This window comes from Hippocampus comes, unplaced genomic scaffold, assembly GCF_001891065.2.
Source record: "Hippocampus comes isolate QL1 unplaced genomic scaffold, H_comes_QL1_v1.1 scaffold145, whole genome shotgun sequence".
Taxonomy (NCBI): domain Eukaryota; kingdom Metazoa; phylum Chordata; class Actinopteri; order Syngnathiformes; family Syngnathidae; genus Hippocampus; species Hippocampus comes.
The window spans coordinates 571,608-590,077 of record NW_017805994.1 but is presented as its reverse complement, the minus strand read 5'-3'; the positions used below and the strand labels follow the sequence as shown (position 1 = coordinate 590,077).

General features: G+C 43.8%; 2 protein-coding genes across 4 annotated transcripts; both read right to left on the bottom strand.

Moving 5' to 3' along the window:
• Nucleotides 1-2,175: 2,175 nt before the first annotated feature.
• Nucleotides 2,176-8,051, bottom strand: LOC109529145 (leukemia inhibitory factor receptor-like). Its single transcript, XM_019892357.1, has 18 exons — nucleotides 7,803-8,051; nucleotides 7,555-7,722; nucleotides 6,971-7,122; nucleotides 6,732-6,885; nucleotides 6,361-6,633; nucleotides 6,116-6,242; nucleotides 5,444-5,580; nucleotides 5,198-5,343; nucleotides 4,959-5,112; nucleotides 4,787-4,848; nucleotides 4,483-4,699; nucleotides 4,136-4,315; nucleotides 3,958-4,059; nucleotides 3,702-3,863; nucleotides 3,320-3,448; nucleotides 3,111-3,204; nucleotides 2,961-3,027; nucleotides 2,176-2,768 (listed from the first exon to the last, which is right to left on the bottom strand). Exons 2-18 carry the CDS (start codon nucleotides 7,622-7,624, stop codon nucleotides 2,361-2,363), a joined length of 2,634 nt encoding a protein of 877 aa, XP_019747916.1. The 5' UTR covers nucleotides 7,625-7,722; nucleotides 7,803-8,051; the 3' UTR covers nucleotides 2,176-2,360.
• Nucleotides 8,052-8,829: 778 nt separating this feature from the next.
• Nucleotides 8,830-18,364, bottom strand: crata (carnitine O-acetyltransferase a). 3 transcript variants are annotated; one of them, XM_019892359.1, is made up of 14 exons: nucleotides 17,960-18,364; nucleotides 16,534-16,830; nucleotides 16,240-16,358; nucleotides 15,947-16,000; nucleotides 15,377-15,542; nucleotides 14,737-14,911; nucleotides 14,386-14,564; nucleotides 14,173-14,273; nucleotides 12,589-12,708; nucleotides 12,390-12,512; nucleotides 11,830-11,965; nucleotides 10,986-11,048; nucleotides 10,384-10,521; nucleotides 8,830-10,120 (listed from the first exon to the last, which is right to left on the bottom strand). In XM_019892359.1, the coding sequence occupies exons 1-14, from the start codon at nucleotides 17,981-17,983 to the stop codon at nucleotides 9,905-9,907; spliced, it is 1,911 nt and encodes a 636-aa protein (XP_019747918.1). In that variant the 5' UTR covers nucleotides 17,984-18,364; the 3' UTR covers nucleotides 8,830-9,904. The 3 variants fall into 3 exon arrangements, with proteins under 3 accessions (XP_019747918.1, XP_019747917.1, XP_019747919.1); XM_019892358.1 differs by lacking the exon at nucleotides 17,960-18,364 and adding an exon at nucleotides 17,105-17,232; XM_019892360.1 differs by lacking the exons at nucleotides 16,240-16,358; nucleotides 17,960-18,364 and having other exon boundaries at nucleotides 16,534-16,644.
• Between the last annotated feature and the right edge of the window lie 106 nt (nucleotides 18,365-18,470).

Here is an 18,470-nt window from a genome sequence, read left to right as displayed (position 1 = left end):
GCCTAGGCTTCTGCGGAGAGGGCGGGGCTCCCCGCAGGTGACTCTCATCCAGGTGGAGTGCCCCCCCCCCCACCCACCCATCCCGCGGAAGTCACGCCCACCGCCCGTCTCGCCCATCGCTTGCTGCTTTGGCCCAATCAACAATAACAACAACGCGAGAAACTCGTCAAAGTGCGGAACCGAAAGTGACCCTGGATCCGTTTTCCACTTTCGTCACCCCCCCCCCTCCACCGATATTGCGCGTAAAACAATATGGAGACGCACAACTCGGGTTACCGTCCAAATGACAAGCAATCGACGTCATTTCGATTAAAATGTATCTTTCATATATATTCTTTAGCTTCTCCAAAGTTCACTTGGTGTTTTTGTCGAAAGCTTAGGAAAGCTTGTAATTTTGACTGCCCCCCCCTCCCTCTTCATACATATGGAAATGAGCCTGACTCACCCATACGGCTATTCACACGTTAAGTAGGATGCCCACCACCAGGAAACAAGCGAAATTCCTCTGCGCACCCATTTTGCAGCATATAAATCTTTTTTTTTTTAAGTGTCTAGACTTTCTTAAAAGGATAAAAGGAACAGATATTTCAGGTCAAGATTAGATTTGAAAGCTGCCACATTGTGGTTGTTTGTGAAAGCCGCACTGGTGTTTGATCAAGTTTTTCAAAATAATTTTATTTCAAACCAATGAGTACCGTTTATAGTATTGTAACCTTTTTTATGCAGACACAGTATTTAACATATTCATTTATGCTGCTAAATAGCAAAAAGCATTTAATGTCGGTGTGCGTAAAAACAAAACAATTCCCAAAACAACTTTTTTTATGTTGTTGAATCTTGATAGGGTACGAAGCACATTCAAATATCAAATGCGTATTATTAGACTCTCTCCAGAGCATATAATTAGAATTAGAATTTTAATCAACCTCTAATTATTTTTGGTGTCAGTAGCAGAGATTTAAAACTGGCAATTTAAAAGCAATTAAAAAAAAAATGTTTCGGGTCGAACCACGAACAGCATTGACTTGTCTCAACTGGTCCGTGACACAAAAAAGGTTGGGGACCGCTGCTCTAGAACAACAAGGTCACGAAAAATGTTTGTTAAAGATAATATTGGCTAATCAATCTTAAAAGATGATGATATTTCGATTCCATTTCCGATAATCTGAATCTAACGCTTATGTCCTCGTTTTCATTCTCTCCTCGACTATATCAACCCCCCACAGCCTAACTGACCATTGAGGGGACAATCAAGAGGTGGAAATGGGTGTTTTGTAATCTGCGCAGCATCACAATGTAGTCTGATCTCATGCTAATACACAGCAGGAGCACCAGCAGCATGAAGGGAAAGCTCATCTGAAACCTCCAGGAAATCTCCATCCGAAAAGCTAAGCCAGGAGCAAGAAATGAAACGCGAGAGGGTACGTGAAGACAAAAAGAATTGCACCATGGGGTGGGGGTTACTGCGGTGCGTACAGTTGTGTGACTTATGCGAGTCAAGGGGTGTATGTGACATTTTTTTCTTGGGTTGTTCTTTGGCCCTCATCCTTTTCTTAATAGTTTTGTTCTTGCTCACAGGCCGGAAGTGGTCGGCGGAGATCTGGGGTCGCAGAAAAACAGGGCTGCGTTTTCCTGTGCTTGGTGTGCCGTTATTTGTCAAGACTTATTTTAGATCTACGCTGACAGAAAAACAGGGCTGCGTTTTCCTGTGCTTGGTGTACCGTTATTTGTAAAGACTTATTATTTATTTTAGATCTATGCTGGATGTAGTCTGATCTCATGCTAATACACAGCAGGAGCACCAGCAGCATGAAGGGAAAGCTCATCTGAAACCTCCAGGAAATCTCCATCCGAAAAGCTAAGCCAGGAGCAAGAAATGAAACGCGAGAGGGTACGTGAAGACAAAAAGAATTGCACCATGGGGTGGGGGTTACTGCGGTGCGTACAGTTGTGTGACTTATGCGAGTCAAGGGGTGTATGTGACATTTTTTTCTTGGGTTGTTCTTTGGCCCTCATCCTTTTCTTAATAGTTTTGTTCTTGCTCACAGGCCGGAAGTGGTCGGCGGAGATCTGGGGTCGCAGAAAAACAGGGCTGCGTTTTCCTGTGCTTGGTGTGCCGTTATTTGTCAAGACTTATTTTAGATCTACGCTGAGTAGAAATAAAAAACAAAAAAATCGACATTGACTTTTAATGTAACAGGAATTTGTTAAGTAACATGACATGCGATTTCAGCGAAACACTGAATGCCGTAAAGTGCTTGAGCCGGTCTATAAACTACTAAAGTGCTATTGAGTGTTGTGACTATTTCCATACTGAACAGTACGTTGTCATCGCTACCATGAAAAGGAGTGCGCAGAAACTATTCAGAAGGCAACTGTGGCAACAAAATGTAAGTTAAGACACAAGGCAAAGGAGTATCTGGAGCTTCTTCGAGCTGTCCCTTTTGCTTCTGAGGCTGATATCCATTGGAGCCTTCCACTAAAGAGTCTGTTGAGGTCAGGTTGTATGCAGGGTTGAGACGTCCATCCTTCGGGAGAGATGAAGACAATGGTGGTGGTGGTGGGGGTAGTAGTGGTAACTGACATGGAGCAGCGGCGCGCCGTGTGGTGAGGTTTTCAACTGGCTCGTTGAAGCATCCGTTTCCCTGCTCAGCGCAATCCAGACCCGGCGGGGCTTCTGATTTGCAGTGCAACTCGGGAATCGCCATCAATTCTGCCTCAGTGTGATGACTCATTTCCACAAAAACAGGACGGCAACTTTGTTTAGCCTGGGGGGGGGGACAAAGTGATTCGCGCTAATTTCACAATGGGACAATCTGAAACACTTTCCTGAGACGTTTGTTAATTTCCACTACTATACTGGTTTTTGTTCCCCATTGACCAATGAGGTTATTTAAATGTCACTGACATTTGTTACCTCAACTTCACGTGTAAGCCATAACCTGTAAAAGAATGCTTACCAGTGATGTCATCCACTTGTCCTTCAATACCGGCATTGGGATCGGAGGATAGACCTTCAGTTTGATACTACAAAAGGTAACAATGGACAAGCAATATTTGAAGGCGCAAGATGAGTGTCACATGATGCGAAACCGTGCCATGCTCCTTACCATTCCCAGTTTCTGTAGCAAAGGATAACAATCAAGCAGAGGAGGACAAAAATAGTTGCGATGGTGATGCCGACAGCCTTGATCAAGTTATCAGCTGGTGGAAGACAAACGGCGCAGATGAGGAACGAGGGAGGAGTGTTCTGATCGACGGGTTCTTTTCATCAATATTTTCCATGCACTTCTAACCCAGTTCCTAGCCAGCGACATACTCAGTGAATTCAAGGTGACGGTGATGGACGTCGCACCGCATTGTCCAACGGTTGTGTTTGCCTTCACTGTGAATGTGTACGAGTTGATTTGGAGATTTCTGGCTGTCAAGCTGGTATCTCGAGGATTGTCTGAAATAAGAGAGACTTTGACATTCTACGTTCACACTTCGAAGCTGGTCTTGATCTGAACACCAGCCAAATGCGGATGGCCTTCCACAGTGCCAAGTAACACGGCTCCCCCTACTGTCCATTGTAGGAAACGTTTTAATATTGATCACGTAAGTGCCTCAAACAGTTTGCGCATAATGGCGTAGGCATGTGAGTATGTGTAATTTTGCGTTAGCTGTGTCCATCTCAGAAACACAATTGAGTTCCACATTACCGGTGCTGATATTCATGACGCTGCTGTTGTTTTCCCAATAGTATAAGATGTAGCCTTGGATGAAAGCAGACTGCTCTTGTAGGGCGACAGGATCCCAGGATACCTCAACATCCATATCCCTCTGTTTCCAATTCAGTGTTCTAAAAAGACCGTCTTGTATGACTGGAAAAGCAGAGGAATCGGGGAAACCCTTCACAAACAAAGTAAACATTTGATAACCCTTACATCGTTCACAGATGCCACAGGCAGGTCTTACTTTTCTCCTTGACATATCCTTCTCGTCTCTCAAGCAACACGGGAGCTCCGGGTGTGCAGCCGTAGATCGACAGCAGGTATCTGACACCTTCGCGGAAATTTTCTGGTGGAGACGTAACGCACAGCGGCATGTCATTCTGTCAATGCAACTGGAGATATCCGCAGGAACCTGAACTTACCTGAAAATATACCGACATTAGTTTCACTAGGCGGGACCCTCAACCAGTCGATTGTGCACAGCCCTCTGCTTGGGCACCAGTCCACAATATAGCCACAGCTAGCGATCGGACTGGCGGACCAAGACAGGTTGAAACCACCGTTACTGCCTTGGGTCTTTGAAGATTTAACTCGACCACTTCCTGTCAGAAAATATGCCTTCAAAGTTAGTGAGGTCATAAGTTACATTAGTTCCAGAGACCAACCACAATGGGGTAGGTAAAGAGATAGCTATCTAGCAAGCTGGATGGATCGCTAGCTAGCAAGATGGACAGATAGAATTTACAATGATTTATAATTCGTCGCATACCTGTATTGAGGACAGGGATGGTGATCGTTGAAGGAGAAGAGTTTCCATATTTATTCCTGGCTGTAACACTGACCACGTGTTCTCGCGTGGCATCCAGACTGAGTGCTAAACTGCGCTTTGGGTGCAACACTCTGGATTTTTTGCGTCTCTCAGAGGTTGGTTTCCAAGTAACTTCATAATCTATGATGTCGCCGTGGCTTTGGTTAGCCAGTGGTACCTACAAAAAGTGAATATTAGCTATTCTGTGAAGCAGAGCAGAAGCACGCGCGAATGCGCACACACTAACACGCGCGCCCGCACTTACTTTCCAAGCGATTATGGTTTGGCTGTCGTTTCCCTGCATCCATACATCAAGAGCGTCGGGAACTGTAGGACATTGAGGCGAATCAACTTGAGCGCAATCAGCAAGCGAAAAAAAAAACGTATTCATGCGGCGCGCTTGTTTCATCTATTGCCCATTTTCATGAAATACCAACCATCGCCCATTGTGAGGAACTCGACACTTGAGCTCCACTCGCTCCACTTCCAGAAATGTTGAGCTGTTCCACATCGCATCGTCACATTGTATCGCCAGTTGGGAATCAAGTTATCCAAGACTGTGAAACGAAGAGCCACTCCAACGCAGTCTCTCTAGGATCACAGTCAGGACAAACAAATGTTTTATTTCGTGGTTGTGACCATGGATGCCTTTCTGACACTTGCTTTGTAAACTTACCACCGCGGATGTTTGACTATCACTAATCTTTAGTTGGCATCGTATGCTGAGATCGTCATACATTTGTATTGCCCAATTCCAGTCTAATCTGACACTACTGGCATTCACTGATGAGACCTTAACTTCTTGGGGAGCAAACATGTGCACTGGAATGACACAAACAAGAACTTAATGAATTTGAGGATGATCTAATGCAGACTCTTTCCACGATAATTTATTATTCTTTGACTTTTTAAACGGATGTACCTCTTCTCATAAGGTCTGCTCTATCCGTGAGATTGACTGTACCGAGTTGGTTTCGTGCTGTTAAAGTCCAATTCCTCTCTCCTATATCCACTCGCACTTTGTGAGAGCATCTCCCATCGGACTCCTCGGCACATGTACTGGAACACAAACGGCAAGAGGATTTTAATCTGACGCGTGTCAAGTACATCGTTTTACATTTTATTTAATTCTTTCCTCAACTGTATTGACAGAGAGAGCACTTTTAAAACAACTACGGCTAAAAAAAAAGCGCTATACATGGAGCAAGAATAATTCAAACAACAACAATCAATCAAACGCTACCGTTACTTTCAGTTAAATGTTGAATAAAAAAAAAAAATCTGAAATGTTGCAATCACAAATGTGTTGTCGTGAAAACTTAAAAATGCGGAAGTTGAAAAGGACAATCTAACCGCTGACGATGACACATTGTCAGCACCATTTGAGCCCTTCTGTGGAATCAAGATGTCGGCCGTCCACTGCAGCAGCATCAGTGGTGGCGAGTTATACTTCACTACTATACTTTAGATCTGACCACCGACCCAAAAAGTGCAGCGTAATCAAGTTTTACAATCATGAAATCATATGGCCCCTCTTCAACTGAACAACTTGCTCAGGTGCCACCTTTCACAGAGGAAAAAGGGTTTCCAATACCTTCCAAGTAGTTGATAGGTCGTTGGACTCTTGAGAGCCAAGTGTGTGTTTCGCCCCACGGTCCACAGGCACTCAACCGATTGGAAATCCCGAGTTTCACAGGTGAGATCGTGATCGGCGGGTGGGTCTGGTCAATCATTAAAAGATGTGAAAAAATCAAATGATTCGCCGACGCAATTCTCAGCCCCCTCATTCATCGACATCCCAATTTTAAGGAGGGGAAGTATACCGTGTCCTGCACTTACATCCAATGTAAGCACAAGCGCCGTTGTGCTCTTGATCTGTTTCACAAATCACATTGGCGCCGCTTTCCACTGACCCTTTGATCAGGTCGACCGTCAGGGAATACGTATGATTGCCGATCTTGCGAATGACCCAGTTGGTGCTGCTGTCTCCGCTGACATTCAGTGTTTTCCAAACTTGGCCCGTTGGTAAAACACAGCAGAAGGTAGCTTTACTGCCAACTTGAAACACCTTGTCTCGTGGATAAACCTCCGGCAAAAAGGAGTGATCGTTGCCTGCCGTTAGACAACGCAAGAAACGCCGTGAACATCCGACGTCAACCAATGTGTGACGCCGCCACCCTGTGATCATGAGAAGCGGAAGCATTACGAACCGGGAACGATCCGCTCCAGTTGCCACGGACTTGTCCGGCCTTGGGATCGAGACCTCAGCTTCAGTGTGATGGGAGCACACTCCAGCGCTAAATGGGGTGACCAGCTCCAGGAATGACGAGATCCCATCTCGTCCGACCTCACAGCCACTTCCTCCTAAATAAACGGGGAACCGCAAGGACAAAAATGTTCACGTTTCGACTTCTCTGTAGCCTCCCAGATACGATGATGGCAAACTTACATAATGTGTCGGCTCGTCAGCTATGAGCGCCTCCAGCTCATACGTCAGCGCATCGCGCAATGACATACATGACGGGTCATCCTCCCATGTTAACAGGATGACCTGGTCTGAAGTGCTAACGGTTATATTCTGCGGTCCGCAGGGAAAAACACCTAATGGAATATCAACATATGATCATGACAGAGAGTCCCCCAATTCGGCGAGCCATCCATTCAAATTCCAGGGCAATGTAACGAGTGGTGTCCAGAATGTTTCCGTGTATGAAAATAGGTCATGTTTCTCGACCCCGCCGCCTCGTTGGGAGAGTCGCTGATATTTGTACTGCCAGTCAAAAAAATTAACTTTACATTTCTTTGTATTTACGCTTTACAACATTTGTTTTGATGTGGAAACTGCCACGATAAAATGTGAAATACAAGCACAAGGTGGGAACAAGAGCGGCTGTGTGAGTGAACATTTGTGACAACCAAAGAGGTCTTTAGTGACGCCGATGTGAAAATTCTCTCGTTTGGAGTAAACGGCAACAGAGCCTGTTAAAAGCATGTCGTGGTTTCTCATCGAATAGACAAGTTTGGGATACTCACCAGGGTCTTTTAAATATCCATCTTGCGCGCTGCTGCAGAACAGTGAGACAAGTAACAGCCATGCGATCATGATGCTGAGACTATGTGGCCAAGATCCGTGAAGGAGAACGTTTCAGTCCATCTCCACGGAGTCAGTGCAATTATTTGTCTTTTCCCGAAGCTGCTTAGCTGTGGAAATTCATTTTCGTTTAGTGTCACTCATTATCATTAAAGATGATATATTACTGAAGTAAATCAAATGGTCTCACCTGAGAAAACGGTTCCAGAAGAATGAGAACAAATCATAAGGGCAAAAAATATACTGTATATATATTTTCTGAATCCAGTTTGTCCCTGTAGCACCGCTCGGACCAAACCCAGCCTGTGGTAGACACGCTGGAGTCCATTTGCTCGCTAACCTTCTAATGATTGTGAAATCCATGGGGATAGGAATGCAGGAAATGGAGAGGCTACTTTCTCGTAACCATTAGTCATAGTGGTCAGATAAAGACATGAACTCTCAATGCTCGGAAATGACGAACTCTGTTTGCAGTGGGGTGGGCCTCAGGGAGGGAAAAAAAATGTTTTCTACGGGAGGAGTTAAAGGGATTTGGGGTAGGAGTAAATTGTGGTTGGGGAGATGATAGTTTTCTTCTACACATACTGTCGTGGTCCCTCCGAGCAAGGCACTGAATACTGAAAGGGGAAATCAACCCCCTCCCGCCCCAATTCTTTACAACAATAAGTTCTATGCAGCCCTATTAGTCGAAAAACAGTTGGTGGAATATGAGTCTCTTCCAATCAGTAGTTGAGACAAGCGGCGTATCATGTGATGGTTTGAATCTCGCTATGGATGGAAAGAAATTGCAATTGTTTTGCTTCTCCTGAACACGCAGCCCCCACCACCTCCACATAGATTTCTCTCAGGACCTCACCGGTGATATTCCTCTCATTATTTTGAAGGCACTACCTTTGAAGTTGTGGTTTGCGAATCTGACTCATTCAGAGTTTGAGATTCTGATCTCGACACCGGCCTTCCTGTTGTACTTTACACGTTGCGTGGGCTTTCTTTGGATATTTCCCAAAGCACCTGTGACCATGATGTGATTTTTTTTCTTTTTAATCAGTCCATAAAACGGATGGCTATTGTTTAATCTTCTCAAGGGTGTTTCACTTTCTGTGAAGTACAGCCTGTCGGTCCAAGTTTCCTTCCTCTCATTGTTTGCATCCGACCTCCAAGAACAGGAGGCCGCGTTTCCATGCGGTTACGGCTTAAACGTTGGTCGCACCAGTTCAAGTTTTTCACTTTTTTAATTCTTGACTTGCACAATAACAAAACACAATTGCAAACTTGAAAAGCGCATTCAAAGAAAAGAATCAAAATTATTGGCCAAGTATGTTCACAAACAAAAAAAAAAGAAATTGAGTTGCCCAGTGACAACAGAGGAACAAAGGCAAAACAATGACCAATAGGGGGTGACAGAAAGGGGAAGCCTGGCGGCGGTTCGCTGTTAAGAGCCCCGAAAAAGGTGCTCTCTCCTGAGTCCTTTAATTCCTCAGTCAATAACATGAACTAAAAGCCTGAACTCGGAACTTTTGTCTGATGTTCATTTCATCCGAAACCCAATGTCTTCACAAAAGCCAAAGAATTGACCTTGCTGTTCCAATACTTTTGGAGGGCACTGTTATCTGCACGACTAACACATCTGAGCACGTTCCTTTACAATAAAATGTTGCAAATGCTCATACAGTAATGGTCAACTCTTGATCATATGACATGTGTCGTTTACACAATTTCATTAAACACACAAAAATACATCCTGCCGTGTCACAAAAAAAAAAAATAAATAACTGGCCATTCAAAGTATATATCCATGCGGACCGTGTCAAGTGACAACTTCAGTCAAGGCATAAGTGAGTCTTTTAAAACTGGCAAGTAGGACAATAAAATCTTTTCAAGTCGGGATAAGGGGAAAAAACAAAATAAATATTTGACCGCTAGCCCATAATTTATCTGCAGCGCAAAGGTACGTCTTGCAGAGAGTAGAGGCGTTTCTGTGTCATGCGATATTTTCAGGCATTATAAACATCACTAATTTGACTTTTATGGTTGACTGTGCTTCAAACTTGTGTTCAAAGACAGACTGCAAGTAAATTACTTAGTTGTGTTCAATTATGATTTTTTTTTTTTACAGTAGCAATCATTGGACTCGTGTGAACGAGCTGGACAAGATTCATGATATGTCAAAAAAATTTTTTAAATCATCTCGAAAAAAGTGTGTACTTTTATCACCTGTGAAACGAGACCGCTTCCTTCAAGTTTTTTGTTCCCCAGCGCTCACTAAACCTGATTCGCGATCGAGAGCAAGCATCACAGTTTGGCTCTGGGAGTTTGTTCCAGCAGTGTCCTCATGTCGACGAGTGCGCTCTCCATAGCTTGAGCCAAATCGGCCGCGTTTGTTTCTTGACACCCATTGAAAGACGATACGGCAAAGTTGATGTGGTCGTTCATGGGATTGTAGCAGACGCCATATCCGTTCGGTACAACGGGGCCAAAACACATGACGCAGTCAGTCTTGGACGGCACCTTTTGGGAAAAAAAGAACCAAGGGTTTTTGAAGCCCACATATGAAAAGCGCAGGACACCCCTCCTATAGGCGCTTCGCTAGCCACAAATCCACCTATTTGTGTTCTTGTCCAATGAAACCGATCCAACACAATACTTTATATCAGGGGTGTCTTTTTTCTCTATGCGGCCCTCAAAAGAAAACAAAAAGTTCAGACACCTGTGCTGTAAATGATCATCTTTCCTTTTCATAATTCAAGACAATACAACCTAACGAAGTATACCTGACTTGTAGATAAACGGTAGTGTAAGGCTTTGGCATAGGAGGGATCTTTGAAGACATCGGGAATTGAGATCTTTTCTTCAGCAGCCTGCATCTTCAGCCCAAGTAGATGTCGGTCAATAGCTTGACCGCTGATTGCCTGACAAGGCAGACAAAGTTGCGTTGTCCATGTCAATTTCTCATAGATGCGAACATACAATACGAGAACTTGCCATTCCTCAAAAATTAGTGCTGAGTAATGCTACTACCACTGCAAAGTACAGTATATCCCCGGCACATTAGGCAATTGAACAAGCTCGGGCATGATGACACAAGCCATTCATGGGGTACTTTCTGGGGCATCGTTGCGAATACCACTGATTTTGCTCCAGACACAAAGTTAGGGCAGCACCTCTCCTTCATGGATTTCACATTTGAGATGACGTAAGCCAAGGAGATTTTCGATCAAAATAGCTTGGGCGCGCCTGATGTAAGCGGTCCATTCAAATAACAAATTCTGTATTGCAGCAACATTGCGTGCCAATTCAACAACCATAACTAATTCATAAATGCGGCAAACAAATCCTTTTCAACGGGAACCGAGAAGGCAACCAAATCACTCACCAGGTTTGTATATGACCTGTGTGCTACGACAGCTTTCTCCAAGAGGTCCACCTTCTCAGTGTTCTGCAGCAACGAGAAAGATGACAGACAGTAAGTACATCACTGTTCAACAAGAGGACGCCTCAATACGTCATTCAATTTTGCACACAGACCCTTTGTTTGGTACCTTTAAAACAAGTGTTGTTAAAGTGCTTTGACGACACGAGGAGGAGTGCCATGCTCATAGACTACCCCAAAAAACAAAAAAAGAAAAAGGATTTGGAAAAGGAAAACCCAGGCAATCCAAGAACCCAACACAGCCAACTCAGACTAGGAGGGGCAGATGTGGGTGGGAAAAATAGATAGATACAATCCATTGTAAAATACAGAAAATCCACTCTAAAAGTCAATGTGATGAAGGAATGAAAATTTTGGATGCCAGTTCCTGTCCTCATTTTAAGTTGCAGCTGAGTATGAGTGCGATTTATCGTCAGAAAAATACAGTAAGATTGCATTAAGGAGAAAAATCTCAGTGGGGCAGCCATTTTGCTTTGTGCCACCACTTGCTGTTGACTGAAAATGACATCACATTGTCAAAGGCCTCAGCTCGCGCATGACACATGACCAAACCCGGACAACAGGTGAGCTGTGGACGTTCTTCATTTTCATAAGCGGGCATTTGAGTCATCTCTGGTCACTCACCGAAGACTTCTTTTACCCGCTGGGTGACCCTACGAGGGGCATAAAGCCCATGACAATTTGGCTCTTCGCGACACTTGGCCACACAAACTCCTCCGCCCGAATCAAGTGTCGGCTCCCGGAGGAGTGCTCGGAACATCAGGTTTCAAAGTAAAGGTCGCCGCACCTGCTTGTTTGGATCATCGAAGGACTTCACAAAAGCAGCAGAGGCACTCGAGGCTGATCTGATCGTATCGGTGCGACCAAGTCGAAACATACGCAGGGAGGCGCTTTCATAGGTCGCGCAACAATGCTGATACATTCTGCAGAGAAAAAAAAAGATGTAAGCAGCGGTCAATGAAAACATACAATATATGATATGATGTGACTTCAGTCATCATCAGCCATACGGCGAGTTTTGGATTATTGCTTCGTTGGCCAAAGAAGGATGTCTTGATCCTGATCGCATCGTCGGAAACTGGGCCCAATCACGTGATCGGAATTGGGGGGAGAAAAGATCGGGTTAAAAAAAAAAAAAGGTATTTTTTTTTTTTAATATTTTAAGGGCTACAAGGCAACAAAATAATCTGGGGGAAACAAAGCAATTGCCAAAAGAAAACAATATGCATTTTTGGGAAGGCACAGAGAAATGATACAACCCCCCGGAAAAAAAACACCCTCTTGGAGAGAAATACCTGTGACTCAACGGCTTCAAATACCAGCGGTCGAGGTTTTCACGCAGCTCACCTGTAGTAAGCCAGTTGTAATGCCACCTGTATGAATGCGTCGGGGCTCATTTTGTGGGCTTTTGCAATGTTTTTTCCAAAGTGGGAGAACACAATAACCCTCATATCCAGGTCATTAGCCAGTCTGCGGGGAAAGCAATGCGAGTTGATTACTTAAGTGACTTCATGATTGATCATAAAGTGGAAAAGGCGGTGCTCACTCATTCATTTTCTGTTTGGCCTCTTCGATATCCTTCTTGATCTCAGGGGTGATGTTGAAGTGGAGCTTTTGGGGCGTAGCCAAAGGCACAGTGGGAGAGTGAACCATCTCTGGCTTCCTCCTGTTTTCACACGGGATACAAATCATAGGGCCCGATTCACTACCATCTCAGATAGCGGGCTCCAAGTTTACGCGTTCACTCTAACAAATTGTCTATCAGCATTGCAATCTTCGACTGGGATCCGAAAAAGCGGGATTGCAATTTTCTACTGAGATCCCCCAAAAGCGGGCAATAAATTGTGTGTTCAATCACTTGAACGGATGGCATACGTTGTTGGCAATTGGTGTCCAAGTGGAAGGGTCGGTAGAATTTGAAAGAGGGTTTTGTGCTTCCGGCAGTTCTGATGATTTTCACCAGGGAAAATCTGGGAGAGCGCCGTCAGCGTCCAAATGACATTTGAATAATATGCAGAGTACGGTCATCCTCAGCTCTCAACTCAAAAGAGTATTTCTAGAGCACTTTAAAACAACCAGCGCTGTATTAAACGTGTTGTACATGGAGCAAAAAGAATTCATATGACAAACAAATTAATAACAAAGACAATAGAAAGCACAAAAACAGTCATATTAAAATTAAGTCTCATGCTGAGTCCAAAACCAAAGAATAAAATTTTGTTTCAACAAGTGTTTGAAGGATGGGCAGCGAGGGGGCTTGCCGAACGTTCAGCAACAGGTCATTCCATAAAAGACGTTTTCTTTGAGTTTACTTGCCCCAAAAGCATGGAAATAGGAGTTTCCTGTCCATCCTGCGTAATCCTGCGTTTAAAATTTTAGAGAAGCCAGCACTAATTTATTGTCACAGTATGTTGGCAATGACCCAGACGCAACAGGTCATTCCATAAAAGACGTTTTCTTTGAGTTTACTTGCCCCAAAAGCATGGAAATAGGAGTTTGTCCATCCTGCGTAATCCTGCGTTTAAAATTTTGGAGAAGCCAGCACTAATTTATTGCCACAGTATGTTGGCAATGACCCAGACACAAGGAAATGCCCAGTACTAATTTATTGTCACAGTATGTTGGCAATGACCCAGACGCAAGGAAATGCCCAGTTGATTATCAAAGGTGACTTTGTGGCTAGCTGCTAATCGGCTCTAAAATCACACTTGCTGAATTTTTGGCTGCTTAAAAGCAAAATCAGCCCTCACAATTTGGCTCAAGTTCAATAAATCACATCCGATGTGCTAAATTCATCTATTTGGTCCTTCAACAATGTACACAATCAACTGCACGGGAAATGTGCGCACTTGATAGACCTGCTTTCACATCTTTGCCCGAGGAAACAAGTTTGTGCCTGTTTTGTACACGCAACCCTTTCGTAGCTCAAGCCCAAAACTGAGTGAGCAGCAGGAAATGCACAGCTATTTCAAGATTTACCGTGCCGATGTCATGATCGAGGAAACAAGTTTGTGCCTGTTTTGTACACGCAAACCTTTCGTAGCTCAAGCCCAAAACTGAATGAGCAGCAGGAAATGCACAGTTATTTCAAGATTTACCGTGCCGATGTCATGATAAGACAACTACTTACGTGTATTCCACCACATGGTCAATCAGAGCTACAATGGGTGGGCCCTCTGCTGGGGCATGCTCATAGTTGGCCCCGCATGTCCCGTCTTCCCCGACAATGAACTGAAACAAAGAATTGTCTTCTTGACAACAAACATCATTTCATGATGCTAAACACACTTCCATTCAGGAAGCTTTTGTCAACTGGAGGCCCAGCTTGAGAGTCGCGTGTCACCTGCAGTGTTTTGTCAAACCAGCGGTTGCCGCTGTTCCACAAACTGCCGCCTCCGTGCAACATCTGCACTGCCGCGCAGCTGCGATAAGCGTCCTCTGGCACTTGAGGCATCGGCCCATCCAAACACAGCGTGAATATACTCCTTTGAATAGCCAGCACCGACTCTTTGTTGGTCCGATCTAAATGAACAAATACATTATGATGTCAAAAGGAATCCAGGTGGAAGACTTGACATGATCACGTTGACTCGAGTCATTTTATGTTCATTTCTCGCGATTGGTATTGAACAGTTAAGACCGCTCGAGTAAGCAGAATGTACCGACAAAAAGGCCGCACGTTTTGACAATTTACCCTTGATGAGGTCAGCGTAAGTCTTGCCCCAGGTGTCACGGTGTTGGGTGGTGAGGATGCCCACAGGCTCCGCGCTGGGCGTTAGGGAGGCGTCGCAGATCCGCTCCAGCTGAACACAGAGCTGTTCGGTCGTCAGCGGTGTTCCATCACGGTTGTAAACGTCCAGCATGAAGAACTAAATTCCAAATGAGACAAAGAAAAGACCTTGTTATTAAGGTCACGGCAAAATATCGCTCTATTAAAATTGCCGCCATATCGTCATCGTATCACTATATTAAAATCAGCACCTCTGTTCAAAGGGCCAAATTGTCTTTCATTTATGCAGTTGCAGCACCCTCGGGTGGTTAGTTTATGAGTGCAGTTGAATTTGAAGTCGTCATGATTCGGCCACTGACAGACTTAATTGGAACAGAAACAAATATTCAAATGAATCATGTTTTTTTATTTTAGCTTTGACTAAAACTGACGCATTTTCCAAACATTGTAAAAAAAAAAAAAAAAATCAGCTGGCTTCATGTGTTTAGCAGGATATCATTTTGGTGGTGTGTCAAACGTTCCAGCGTCACCAATATGTGTCAAGAGCCCATTCTGTCAGGCAGACCAAAGTCAGATGACAGTGAATCATATTTGTGCTCCTCACCTGAAAATTGTGGACAACGGTGATATGTTTCGGGGGCCTGGAGCTTTTTGCATGGTTCACCACAGCATCCCTCTTCAGACCAGGGATACGGCAGGACGAGAGCACTTCATAGTACTGATTCATACACAGTGGCTTCCCTCCCAGGTACTCCACCGGTATGGTCTCGCTGCAGTAGTACAACAGCTCATGTTGATTCCACCGGGGACACAGCAGTCATCTGGGTATTCAAGTTATGTGTACTGCCGTATTAATTATTTTATGTTGAATGTTTCATAGAGCGCTTTGTGACAACCGCAGCTCTTGTGAAAGCGCTATAGAAATAAAGATTTGTCGTATTTTATCGTAAAGAACAAATTAAGACAAAGGGCACGTCATATTTTAGCATAGAAATCATGTCAACATTTTCAATGTATTTTTGACTGTTTTGCTGAAGTGACCGAACCGAAACCCTGACTGTGGTCGTGCTATGAAACCAATGCGCCTTAATAAGCAGTGTATTCTACAATTGATTCTATTCTACAATAATGTGGTAGGTCTTAAAACAAAAGATACTTCAACATATGTGCTTACTTGTCAATCATTGTCTTGAATTCCAAAACACCTGCAATCAGTTTGGCAGCAAACCTGTCGACCGAAAGTGAAGAACAAGGTAAATTATAGTGTAGATCTCGACTTTTATTCGACTAGTCAGTGGCCACTTGCCATCGGGGTGTGGAGAAAAGATTTGCGGCTCTTGTGACAACAATACTTCATAACATAGCGATGTGAATAGACTAAGCGGACACGAGCCAATTACCGTAGTTCTCTCACAATACAACGGATAGAATGAGTCTCTTTCAATGCTTGAAGCACAGTGTGATCACCTGATTTGTCCCTGCTTATCACTGAAGTTCATTCGAGGTAAAACCAAGCCGGGACTCGAATGGATCACCACCGGCAAACGGTAGTCAAGGTAAGCGACCTGCACCCACCATTCTGACAACTACAAAGACACAGTGAACCACCTGAAATTCTATGCACCAGGTATATCCCATTCTAAAAATTCATTCACTATCTCAATAATTTTGTACAACTAATGGGACAAAATCAATGTTATGGTAACAAGTACTGTCCAAAAGCTGATCGATTTTCTATTTATTTATTTTGCACAAGCTCACCCAATTCTCTGCATTTTGCGCTCTCCTCTCCAGGCCTCTCTGCAGTTTTTCACCAACACCTCCAGGTTTCTGAAAGTCATTCACAAGTTCCTTTGTGTGCATCAACTCGTCCACCTCCACGATGGGCTCCAGAGCTGTGATGTAGCGCTCAAAGGTCTGATGCAGAGGAGGAACAGGCAAAGTGGGCAACCCCTTCTGGTGGGTCAAGTATCTCCCAGTGATCCGGGTTGCTGAAACTGGCTTCACCAAGTGGCAAGGTTTGACCAAGCCACCGGGTTTCGCAACGCCCGCCTTGACCTGGAAGATGAAAGACGACCATTTAACATTTAAATTCTGATACGTCATGGCAGTTTTGGTGGATCCACTTCAATTCCTTTGGGTACGATGGTTTCTTCCCTCTTTACACCAAATTACCCATCAGTGTGAATATGAGTGTGAATGGATGCCTGTCTGGATTTGCCCTGTGACTGCCTGGGGGGTGGTATCTCAGTATTGGTTGTGTCTTCTTGCCAAACATCAGCTGGTTCGAATGATTGAAAAAAATCTGAACGTATTACACTGCAAAACTCACCTTTCCCCATCCAAATAGTCGAATAAACAAAGATCTAAAATGCCTTATTTGACATATATTTTTTAGTACGGTCAACATATAATGGGGCACCACAGATACGCCCATAATGTTTTATTACTAATTTTGCAAGTTAATAACGACAAGTGCAATGATTGCTTTTGGGTAAATCTGATTTCTTTGAAGTACAGTACTTTACTGTATTATTTTCACCTATAGAGGCCAAAAGCTGCACTTAAAATCAAAGAACGGTGACGAAAAGACGTATTACCGTATTACACAAATAAAAAGAACGCAACGTTTTGTCCCCTTGGTTTGACATAAATATTAACCTCTTCAAACTGTTTTGACAATTGCCTCTTAAGGACTGAACTACAAGCACCGACTGTTCCGGAAAACAAACAACGTTGTACCGCCAGACCGAATGAGGAAACAAGCTTCTGTTACTTTTAATGATGTAACACAGATTTCACACTCCTTGGTGTATTCGGTTCCGTTTGATAACGTTTTAAATCTTGTGTTTGTATATCTCGCCGACATAGTCCACACAAAACGCTCCTAAGAGGCCGCAAAACACGAGAAAAGCGTTGCCATTTATTGTCTCAATTTGTATGCTAGCTATCTGAAGTTTAAAATTGCAAACAAAGAAAACCACAAATAACCTTTTACCCAGTTAGCGTGCGTGCTAGCCAACGTACTAACAGCGAGTCTGCGCAATGTTGCTGTGAACTGCCACCAACTGAGACCAAACACATCAGTCGAATGTCAGACATTATGTTGTTCATGACACAAACGATCAACCGGTTATTGAAAAATGTACAACGTGATAGGGCTCAACTATCAAGGTCAATTTCTTACCATTCTGCTGCAAATGCCCCACATTCTGAATCTTGGAAACGCCCACTGAGCAAATCATCAAAAGTCAGTGCCCAAAGTCCATCAAGAAGATTTGATTTGATTTAGTCAAGTGTGATTATCTTTACGTTGGACGCAGCAATAGACGGCAAACTTAAACACGCCACCGCAGCCGCACAGTGCGGGTGCCGAGAACATGCAGAATACGACTAGGAAGTCGCAAATGTGTTTCATGCAGATATTATGACCACTGAGAATTCAGGCAAAAAAAATCATTAAAAAAAAAAAAAAAAAGGATCCAAGTCCAAAAGATGGAAATTGCACTTTCCAAGCACTTCCGGCATGCATCGGTCGGGGAAGCAAGTACAGTACAACTGTTACTTATTTCATGAGTTTATAATTTTTTGAATAACACGACAATAAATGGAAAATCAGCATCAGTATGTGTATGTACAAATGTATGCACGGCACTTATATAAAAACGGCATTTTCGAAATGTTTTTGTATACTTATC

Bases quoted from the DNA above. Each gene is read 5' to 3' on its own strand.
- LOC109529145 (XM_019892357.1), bottom strand. From the start codon at position 7,624: ATGATCGCATGGCTGTTACTTGTCTCACTGTTCTGCAGCAGCGCGCAA. The intron at 6,634-6,731 runs GTTCGTAATGCT...GTCTAACGGCAG, and splicing joins ACTGGAGCGGATCGTTCCCG to GCAACGATCACTCCTTTTTG. The intron at 6,243-6,360 runs GTAAGTGCAGGA...ATGATTGACCAG, and splicing joins CGCTTGTGCTTACATTGGAT to ACCCACCCGCCGATCACGAT.
- crata (XM_019892358.1), bottom strand. From the start codon at position 17,209: ATGGGCGTATCTGTGGTGCCCCATTATATGTTGACCGTACTAAAAAAT. The intron at 14,274-14,385 runs GTGACACGCGAC...TCTTTGTTTCAG, and splicing joins GGTTTGACAAAACACTGCAG to TTCATTGTCGGGGAAGACGG. The intron at 12,709-14,172 runs GTAAGTAGTTGT...GTGTGAAAACAG, and splicing joins GACCATGTGGTGGAATACAC to GAGGAAGCCAGAGATGGTTC.